At 43.9% G+C, this 11,411-nt stretch overlaps 1 protein-coding gene across 1 annotated transcript in view; it reads left to right on the forward strand.

Annotated features, from left to right (window-relative positions):
- Positions 1–221: 221 nt before the first annotated feature.
- Positions 222–11,411, forward strand: part of FAM171A1 (family with sequence similarity 171 member A1) — an 87,964-nt gene continuing 76,774 nt past the window's right edge. The window contains exons 1-2 of the mRNA XM_006752621.2: positions 222–389; positions 6,121–6,142. Coding sequence (XP_006752684.1) covers positions 222–389; positions 6,121–6,142 — 190 coding nt within the window. The remainder of the gene's footprint in view (positions 390–6,120; positions 6,143–11,411) is intronic.

The following is an 11,411-nucleotide window of genomic DNA, read 5'->3' on the forward strand; positions in this document are numbered from 1 at the left end:
ATATTTGTGACATTGAGTACCCATTTTGCCAGAATTAGGCCAACATAGAATATCATCAAACTTACTGACTTTTGCCTCCTCCCACCCCCCAATGAAAATTTCAAGTGAAAAATGGTACCTCACAGATGGAGCTTTTTCTGTTATTCTACTCAGAACCTCCCTCTTACTGAGGGTTGGAAAGAAAGTTATTGGGTCTTGGGAAGTTAAAGGGATCCTTTCAGATGGAAGCGTCCATCCTGCCTCAGTCACTAAGTGCCGGGACTCCTCACACGGGGCACCACCTTGCCGGGGCTGACCAGCAGTCCCTGAACGACGGATTAATGGATTACTCTGACACAACGTTTGCTGTGAACGAGAGGGCTAAGGGACGGCCTGGCTATAGCAACCAGGTAGCCTTGATTGCCTGCCTTGTTAGCCTTTTATTGCAGTTTTTATCTTTAGCTATAATCAGTAGGGTGAGTAATCTTGGGAGGACACTTGTGTCTACATTGTCCTCGAGGCAAGGGCATCCAGGGATTAAGCATAAGCATTCCAGTAAACACTCAGGAGTCTGCACGTGCACAGAGTTGTTTGGAAAGGTCAAGGAATAATTAGGGGCACCGCCTTCGGCACTTCCCTAAGTTGGAATTCCAATAAACAGAGCAGGCGGCCTTCCACACACTTCCCTTTTCTCGGAATGTCCTCCTTACAAACTTCCCAACCAAGTCTCGTGTGCTCCCCAACAACTAAGTCAGCATCCAGACAGCCAGTTGTAAAGGCTGCAGTGTCTTCTGAGAGCTACAGGAACCAGATGCCTGGGCCACTCAGAGCAGGGCCATAAGAAGCCCTTCACTGAACAAATACCAACTTTGCGGTTTGGAAGGGCACCGACGCTTATCCTTCCAACACATGGAGAGTTAGTGGCTGCTGAGGAAGGGAGCCACCCTCTGCGGTGAGGCCTGTGCTTTCCAGGGGCAGCCCAGATGGTCTAAACAGAAAATACAGCTGCTCAGTAAACCCAGAAATGCCTGCCATTCAAAACAGGTAAATTATGCACAGGGTACCGGCATTATTTATAGTCTAAATAATACAAACAACCTACAAGTCTAAAACAGGGACTCATTCTATGACATGCATAAAGCAAAATGTTATGTAATCTTTAACACAAGTTTTAGTGACAAGGGAAATATTTATATGCTGATGTACATTTAAAATGCAAAAATGTACACGTACTACAAGCTTCCTGCTATGTTGAGAAAAATGGCCAAAAATAAAACCGACAAAAAAAGAAAAACCTGAAAGGAAATATACCACATGTTAAATTTTTAAAGATTACTTTCTCCTTGTCCCCAATAAAAAGGACTTCAGTGCTTCTGAAGGCCTGTGCTTAGGCCTAAGGTGAGGGACACCAGGTTAGCCTCCGGGGAATTGGAGACAGTTGCCAGTGTGATCAAGGTCTCAGTGATCCTGATTAGTTAGAATAAATCCTCACTTAAGAAGAGTGTTTCCTCAGGCCTTTGTGAATAAATCCATATTTGCACGTGTACTAGGCCTATTAGGATAATGGTATAAAGTGGTATTAAAAGGAGATCTTTCCAGGGCCCTGTCACAGACCCCTCTGAAGTAAAGGGCTTTTTTTTTTTTTTTTTTTTGCATCTGAATTATATCTCAATAAAGTTCATTACAGTGGTTCTCAACCTCTGGCCCTTTAAATACAGTTTCTCATGTTGTGACCCAACCATAAGATTATTTTCATTGCTACTTCATAACTGTAATGTTGCTACTGTTATGAATCGTACTGTAAATATCTGATATGCAGGATGGTCTTAGGCGACCCCTGTGAAAGGGTCGTTCGACCGCCAGAGGGGTCGCGACCCACAGGTTGAGAACCGCTGATTTAAAACAAAATATCTGAAGGTGGCTTATTTTCCTAATTCCAATCGAGAATGAGAATTTTCCATTGTGATATGAGGAAAGGCAAGTTCATCCACAGCACACACAGACTCTGGAGGAAGAAGAGAGAGATGGATCCTGAGGGAGCAGGTGTGCCTACTCCCTGCTGCTGCTGCTGCTGCTGCTGCTGCTGCTGCTATGGACGCTGGGGGGGACCGGTTCTCAAGGTCACTCTGGCCTGTCTTACCTGCGCTCATTGGGGAGGAGAGAGGAGCATTGCACCAGGTGCTCCTGATCGTTTTCCCAGACACACTAGGTAGGCCACTGGGGGCCATGCTCTGCTCTGTGGCCTTGGGATGAAATGCCTTGGTCAGCCCCAGGAATTAAGAGGGCTGCTGGGCCCTTGAGCTCTGTTGCCAGAAACCACTTGATACTCACACAGAACTCCCTGCCACGTTTGGCCTGTGGTGCCATGTCATCGGCCAGATGGGCCAAGGAACCATCTTCCTTATACGCGAACATGACTCATATCCCAGACAAATTACGGTTTTCTCCACAGTGCCAGCCTCAAAAAGACTTGCAAATAGGCAAAACTACAAAAGTTAAAACCTGCACACTCCCACGTCTGCTGTGTGCATTCAGGCCTATGATGTTTAGCATTGTATGTGGCCTTCTATTTTGAAATACTTTACAATCATAGCCATTTGTCCTACCATGTACTGTATGATTACTCTTGGCATGCCACCCTTCCATCGTCAGGTTTTGGCAGTGAAAATGGACTTCTCTGTCTGATCAGGGAAACACATTGTCAACAGGAAATATCTGCATGAGACAGAGAAGACTTCAGGAAAGATGATGGGAGGAGAGACCAGATCCCCGTGCGACCCCATGGTGGGCTCTGGGCCCCGAGGAAATAGGAGAGGAGCAGTTCCTACTTGCTCAGAGTGTGGACTCAGCAAAGTTCTGCTCTGTTCCAGCAGGAAAGGAATCACACACCCTGCAAATCCTGAAGTGGCTTCCATAAACCCACTGTACTTTATTTTCTCCAAATTAAGGATGCCGTGTGAATTGTGAATGGAGTTATTTACCCGGGAAGGCTATATTTTTCCTTACTCTTGGAATGTTTATTTATGCCTCTTAATTTTCCTTTTAGTTTGGATATCCTTTATTATAAAAGACTTGGAAATACGTACAAACACAGAAGTTAAAATTGACAGGTGCCCAGGTCTCCTGCGTTTTCAGAATGGCCAGTTCCGTGATGGTTAATGAAGTTGGCAGTCTGTAGTTTAGCTGTTGGCATCTCCATGTTCTTGCCAGGAGGGGTCTTTAGGAGGGAGGCTAAGTGTTCATCTTTGACTCTGGAGGCCCCATGTAGGACAGTGGGGAGAGATTACAGAAGGGAAAGGAGGGGTTTCTAATACCCAGCACTGTCTGGTCATAGGCTGGGCTGCTGCCAGGGGCAGGGAAGCTAGTGGCGGACATTAGGGGCATTTCTGCCTGGGTGCTGGGACTCTCCTTCCTGAGGCCGCCGGGATGGCCGTCCCCCAGCTATTTCGTCCTGCAACACAGAGGAGGTTCCACTGCTGTTCAGAGTAGGAATTCCAAGTGTTTCCATGGAGGAACAAGAGTTCTTATCACGTGCTGTCCGACTCAGGGCCCTCTGGAGCTGGGTTCCTGGCAGGCAGAATGACGTCAGAGCTGAACTCAGAATGGTGGTTGATTGACATTCTCCTGCCAATTTTTTTTTTTTTTTTGTAAGTCACAGTTTAGTTTGCAGAAGGCACTTCTGTGACCCTCGGCCTGACTGGTACAGCTCTCCAGGTGCGGTGAGAGTCTCAGGAAAGGTGGAGGCCCGGGACACTTGCTCCCTGACCCTCTCCCCACTGGCTCCAACCAGAGGCTCCGTGTTTCCTTCAGCAGCAAGGTGGCCATGAGGGCCTTGGGCTGAAGGTGACATGTCAGCAAGAGCATCACCGCCGTTGCCACCTTGCTGCTCTGTTTGCAGCTTGGAGGACACCCTCTCTGCCATTCTTCAGGTGGACCTCTAAGCAGGGCTTTCCGTCTCCTCTTGTGACCTTCAGATCTGGTCAGATTTGAAAGGCAGAGCCTGGACTTGAATGGCAGGAGCAGTAGTGGAACAAAGTGCCTCAGACTTTGCAGATGCAGCTCAGAGCCCAGCTCTGCCTGCACTGGCTGTGCACCTTGGGCAGGTCACCTAACCTTTCCCAGTGTATTTCCTGTCTGTCACAATGGGGTGCATATCACATACCTCACAGTAAAAGTAAGAGGTATGTGTGAGCATGCTGTGTGAGCTGTGGGATGCCTTTAGGTGTCCCAGGGGCATCTGTACCCAGCACTGTCTAGGCACCAGTTTTCTCAGATTGCGCTGTTACCAAATGATAGTTACCACAAGTGAGAAGCGGTTGGAGGCGACTCCCCTATCCCATGCACTGGAAAAACTAGGACAGAGGACAGCTGAGTCTTCCTTATAAACTGACTCCTCTCTGCCCTGGGCTTCCGTTCCTTCAGGAGGAGACATGGCACCTCCTTCCTGGGGTCAGGAGAGCGACCACCTCCCCATCCTCCTGGAGGAGGAAGAAATCAAAGCCTAGAATCCAGCCTAAGCCCCCAGAGCAGTGTGTTAGAGCTCATTTAAGGAGAGTCCCAGAATGAATGGAGATGAAGCCATATTAATACTCATTTTTAATGGCAGGAGGGAGACCAGATCTGTTTAAAGGAGGAAACAAAATCACATGCACAGAGAAGGCCAAGGTTACTTCATTCGGACTGGATTCAACATTATTACCTACTTTTGCAGCCAGTGGGTCAAAAATAATTAAAAGGGAATATGGGTTAAACTTTTTTCATTGAAATGTTAAATGCAAATGAAAAAATTTGAAGTGATACGTTGAGATTATACCTGTGTTGGCAAAAAGCATGTTCAAGTCCCCTGTTGTGCTTATAAAAATGCAAAAGCCTGTTCAGTCTTTTCTAACAGAAATGCTTACACTCCGAGTGTAAAAGAAATGGCCCTGCTTGGAAAAGAAGGCAGTAATTATAAACGTGTGTTATTTGGGGATACGGGAAGAGCCTTGGGGGCTATCTCTACGTGAAAACAGGTGAGGCTCAGAAGGGAAGTATGCCAGGGCAGCCTTCCTCATCCCTCTGGCTCCCAATGTGCAGTGCTGCCTGGCTCTGCCCTCCTCCGGGACTCTCTCTCCTTTATCTCACGTGGGGCATTAAGGTCCATCCTGCCACACGGAGGTGGAAAGGGAGAGCGAAGACCTCTGAGGACTGTTGCTTAGATCCAGCAGACCTTTACACAGGAAGGACATTTTGTTGTAAAGACAGGCCTGTTGGGGAGAGCTTTCAGAGCAGGGTTGTAGCTGAGAGGGGCAGCTGCTGCTTCCCTTTAGAGCTAGCCCAGGCGGGCCCCAGGGCACTACACCGTTGGGCACAGGACCAGACCAATTTGTATCTCAACTCTGCCATTTTTTAGGGTCTCTTTAAGCTTTTTAGGCCACACTCCCCTTTACTACAAACTCAGGGTATTACCTGCTCTATGTCATTGGATTCTACTGAGATCAAATAATAGAACCTATGGGATAGTTATTTGGAAGCTATTATCTAGTATATTTATAAGACGTGTTTGTTTGTTTTTTATTTTTTAAAATATATTTTATTGATTTTTTACAGAGAGGAAGGGAAAGGGATAGAGAGTTAGAAACATCGATGAGAGAGAGACATCGATCAGCTGCCTCCTGCACATCCCCCACAGAAAAGTCATTCTTTTTCATGTTGGGTCATGCAAGGCCAGAAGGAAACTTGGACTATCAAATGCAATTGGCTAGTTAAGCTCAAGTCTCTTTTACTGTCAGGCTAGTGGGTCTGAGAAAATTATATCTGTTGCTTTAGAACTAACTCCAGAGACCTACCAAAGTTAGAGATAAGAGTTTAGTAATTCAACATTACTATCTATGTACATTTTTCATCCTAATTGAAGACTGACTCATTAAGCAAAAATAATTTAATGATCACTGAAATTTTTCTACATTAAAATATTCTCAGCATTTTCTGTGTTTTCAGTTGATAAACTGTTTTTCACAGTGCAGAAAAGAAGTCATAGAAAATGCTGACTTCTTAAGTCCTAAAACAAGCATGTAGAAGTTCGGTTCTTCACCTCCAAATATTTTGTTTTCTTTTCGGATTTAAATTCACCTGCTCTTGAGTATCTCATTTAAAACTTAGGCAGTTATTATCAGCCAAGACTGTGAGTGAGTACTATGGTTTGCTTGTTTTGTTTGTTTTTCTTTTAAATATGTTTTTATTGATTTGAGAGAGAGAGAGAGAGATCAGCTGCCACCTGCACATGCCCAACAAGGGATCCAGCCCACAACCCAGGCATATGCCCTGACTGGGAATCAAACCAGTGACCTCTTGGTGTACGTACGGGTTGATGCTCAACCACTGAGCAACACTGACCAAGCTGTGATTTGCTTTTAAATTGTGAGTTGTGACCACATGTTCAGCTACTTGAATATTGGTTATTTCAGTAAATATGTGCATCAGAGAATAAGATAAACTTGGTTTCTGCTTGCCTCTAATTTGTATTATATTTATGTTTTAGTCATCTCTATCCATTAATTTATGAATTATATAATAATAACAAATTAGCAGAAAACAGAACGTTCCAAGTTTAAAGCATAGCCAGGTTTGCAGTAAGGAATAGCTGCTCATGTTAAGATTATATTTGCTTTGTTGAAGTTGAAAAACTAGAGCAGTTATGGAAATATTGATCAAAATAGACTTTGTTGAGAAAACACATCTGAGCTTTTTCATATCTTTAAAAACTAGTTTTTTGCTGTTAAAAATTAAATGTTAACAGATGTTTGTCTATTTACAAGACTTTCTTTTTATTCCCCTAGCATCTGTTAATTCCACAATGAGGTAACTGCTTTCTGACTAAGTACAGTATACACCCCTTCCTAAGCAAATCCGACATACTCTGATGGTATTCTTGGGCATGGGGCATAATGTATTGCATTTGGATTGTGTGCGCAATAGCCAATGATTTTGAAAGATTAATGCTTGAATATGGTCAGCATGAAAATGACAAAAATGCTTACTCCTTTCTAATCATTAAAAGGAAACGTTTTATCTCCCCCTCCCTCCCCAGTTGCCTCCATGCTCCTAAATAAACACAAATATCCACTGGCTGGTTGATTGGAAAGGAAGCATTGCAATATTGGAAGAATATATTCACATTTTTGTGATGTGGATGTTACTGTTTTGGGGTTTTAAGTCCTTTCCTGGTTTAGGATGAAGTCATAACTATTTAATTCTATGTGTGTCCCATTAACTCACACGTTTCAGATCCCCGTTTGTGTTCCACCGAGGTCATGGGTTCATCCCCCATATGGCCTATGTATATGGCATCCAGCAGCTCCAGGCAAGCGAGTGGGAAGTTGTAATTTATGCTGAGGCACAAGTTCCTGAAAAACAAGTCAAAGTATTTGCCCTGTTGGGAGTGTGTGGGTGGTGTCATCCTTCCACTCCTGAAGGGACAGCACATGGAAGCCTGAAGTAAGGTTACCCCAGAGACCATCTCAGCACTACACTGGATCTCAGTGTGTGTCTGGACCCATCAAATGTCACAACTCAAAGCCCTGGAAGGGATCTCCAGGTTCACTTTAGAATTCCACTGGCCTGATGCAAAGTCTTGACTTGGCAGGAAGGTAGCCATGATGGATGTTTTGCTGAATTTAGTTCCAACGAGAAGTTAGATGTGACCTAACCGAGTGGGAGAATGGGAACCTGGAAGTAATTGCTGGTTCTCGAAGGGCACATTGCTGTTTAGGATGCAGTTTTCTCCCACTGCCCTCATTTCTATTTTGGGGTCATCCTTGAGAGTCTTCACCCCAAATCAGATGGTCTTGACAGTCACCTTTACAAGAATATCTCATCCTAAAAAAAGTAAATGAATTACTCTCTAAATTTACTGATATTGATGATAATTTAAACATTTTTCCTCTGCACAGTATTTTAATATGACTCTTTCAAAGGAGAACCAAAAATACTCTATCTGTTATAGCCTTAGTGAAACACCTGAGCATAAACCTGTAACTTAAAATCTTTTTTTGAATCAAATAATTTGGATACATGTACTTCTGCATGTGAAGTTAGGGGTTGGCCCAGTAAGAAATGGCCAGTCAAGTTGCACACTAAAGTGACACCCATGCTGCATTATCATGTATATGCATGGGATGTGCACTGCTTGGGTGGGTCCTTGCAGTTTTATGTCCATGCTCTCAGACCCTTCTCCCATGATACTATGAAATGTGTTCCACTAAGAGCCTCTGCTTGGGCTTCTCTCTCACCTGTGTTGAGAGGCGGTCGATTCAAGTTCAAGTTGACCCTTTTCCTATTTTTGTCCCCACCATCATACACACGCACATATGCACCAGCAAGCCCCTCGCTGCAATCTTGGGACTGAACTTTAGGGACCTCCTCATTATTCCTTCCGCCCACAGTCTCCCTCTGTTGCAGTCCATTCTGCATATTGTTATAAGATACGTCGCTTCCCTCCCCTGCTCAAAAATCTTCAGTGATCCTCTGCTGTTGAAAGTCTGCAATTTCTCATTCACCGCCCTGATGCATTAGTTTTCACTGCTCTGTACAGGTTCATCAAGTCTGATCTGAGTTCCTATTGTTCTTCTCTGACAAGTCATTTTCTACTCCCACTGCCGAAGTATTTTCTGTGATGTAGAACGTACTGTTTATTCATGTAGCACAGATTTTTAGAAAGTTCTTCCTCAGAGCAGATGTAGCTCTAGTTCTGTACCAATACTCTGTTCCTGGTTTATCCTACAGCAGGAAAGCCTTGAGTCATCTGTTTTAAAACATAGATTTTATTATTGTGCAGGTGTGGCGAGGCCCACAGGTCAGTAGACAACTGTCATTGAGGAGACAGTTTTTTACACTCACAGCTCCCAAGAGGACAGACAAGGCATGCCATGGGGACCACCTGGGGGAGCACCAGATCAGTCAGGAGGCAGAAGGGGTGAGGGGAAATGGGGGCAAGAGCCTTCACTGTGGTTTTCTTGGGAAGGAATGGGCAAGCAGACTAGGTAGGGTTAGGATTGGTGACTGGATAATTTCAGTGGACTCTGGGGCATAGGGGCGATCTCTGCTTGTCTGGTATCTGGCCCCGAGGTGATTGGAGTAGGGGGATAGTGGCCCTGAGCTTCAAAGAGCAGGTATTTGGGGTGTGAGCTCTGGATGGGTTACTTTGCATATAAAGACGTGCTCACAGGTGAGCCCTCCAAGACCTTACTTTGCTATCTCTAGGAATTAGCTGATCTTGGGAAGGGCAATTCCTACAGAGTCAGCAAAACTCCAAGAATTGGAACATAAATTAAAAGACAGGATTAATATACCTACTCACCCTTACAGCCCCATCTTAGTTACAGGTTAGCTAAGGAAGCTTGAATGAGAACCTCGAGTTCCTCAGCCTGTCAAGTGAGAGATTAAAGATTATAGTACAGCCAAGAGCCCATAGTTTCTTCTTTGTGGGGATGAAGCCTCTGATACTTCCCTTCCCAGTACTCTCTCCCCATTCCCAGGATCTTTAGGTTCATATTCCCAGCGTGAAGGTGCACTTTCAGCCCCAGGAAGTACTCGCGAGTGCATGTGAGTAGACCAATGCTCTCTCCCTGGCTAATAAGCTGGGAAGTCAGCAGTGGCCCACCCTGGAACTTTAATCTCCCTCATCTGTGGACTTTTCTGCCTACACTTGTATTCCTAACTCCTTCAGCCAGTGGACTCTCTTTGGGATATAATCATTGGCCCTGCCACTCTAATAGCTTTTGAGTTCTTGGTCTAAGCCAGTGATGGCGAACCTTTTGAGCTCAGCGTGTCAGCATTTTGAAAAACTCTAACTTAACTCTGGTGCCGTGTCACATATAGAAATTTTTTTATATTTGCAACCATAGTAAAACAAAGACTTATATTTTTGATATTTATTTTATATATTTAAATGCCATTTAACAAAGAAAAATCAACCAAAAAAATGAGTTTGCGTGTCACCTCTGAAACGCGTGTCATAGGTTCACCATCATTGGCTAAGCCAAATGGTTTTTCAGTGTCTGTGGCCCAATTAACAGGTGACATGTAATAATGCCCTTGTGAAGGAGAGCTAAAAGTGGCACTGACTTTCAAGTATAAGATAAAACATGGCAGGCCTTTTATACTGCAAGTTAGGAAAAAATCTCTATTTCATGTTGTAGAATTATTTGTTGAGTTGGCAGTAAAGAGGAATGTGGAACTCACTTTTCAAAGCAAAAGCAGAAAATAAAATCCCTTACTTGACATTGCTGCAAGTACATGATCTACACAGATTGGAAGGCAAAATGTGAATCCATTTGGCACAAAATAAGAATTAATCAATAAATTGAAACTGTGGAAAACATTGTATGTTGGTGTTCAGTATGGGAAAAAAATCCCAGGGAGCAGTACCTTGTTGTTCAGAGTAGTGAGATTTAGATGAAGCAGGAAGCTGAAATTGTGTTGTGAAAAGTTTTAATTTTCTTAGAAAACCCCTATAAATTGGATTCATAAATGTTGGTGTTAATCAGAACATTGTAAGGTTTTGTAACATGTAGGAGTGAGCATGGTTTACAGTCTAACTAATACAGAATTTATTCAAACAGATTTAAAAAGAAGAAATGGCATTTCACTCTACTGATGTGTATTTTCAGTTGTTAAATGAATAGCACTAATAACCCAATTAGCATATAATTTTAATTCTACCCATCGGGTGTTGCTTGTGATGACCTAAATGTAGTTTTTCAACTCTTAAGATTTAAAAGGAAACTAAAATGATCAGTGCTTTAAAAACAAACAAAATGCCCACTGATGCTTGGAGTGGAAAACCCTCAGTTCTGTTGTCCTGTGGGCAAGGCTGCACATGTGGAACCTCCCGGAATGACTGTTAAACTGATGGAGCAGAGTGGCTCATGGTGGGAGTAGGTGTGATAGAAAGGGTGGAAGTGGCTAGAATTTGCCAGGATAAGCTCTCCCTGTCAGGAGCATGCCAGTGCCTTTCTCGCCCCCTCTTCTTCCCTCAGGCTCATTACCTTTGCCTTTCCCTCTCCTAAGCTTTAAGGGCCCTTCTTTTGCTTCTATAACTTGTTTTCTGAGCCTACGCAGCCCAGCTGGCTCACTTCTACTACCTTTGTAGCTACCTAAATAAGCCTTCTCTTATTAAAACCACAACAACAAAAACCTTGGTCATTCCTGATAGAGGGTTATTTAAGAATTTGAAAATCCAAAATCTGGACATCGAGAACCGAAGATGGCGGCATAGGTTAACGCCGGAGATTGCTGCCTTGAACAACCAATTCAAATTACGCCTGAAACAGGGAACGGACAACATCCACAACCACAGGAGGGCTGGCTGAGTGGAAACTCTACAACTAGGAGTAAAGAGAATATCATACCCAGACTCAGAGGAGGCGCAGTGCTGAAGTGAAATTCTCAGG

The sequence above is a fragment of the Myotis davidii genome, unplaced genomic scaffold (genome assembly GCF_000327345.1).
Source record: "Myotis davidii unplaced genomic scaffold, ASM32734v1 scaffold3270, whole genome shotgun sequence".
Taxonomy (NCBI): domain Eukaryota; kingdom Metazoa; phylum Chordata; class Mammalia; order Chiroptera; family Vespertilionidae; genus Myotis; species Myotis davidii.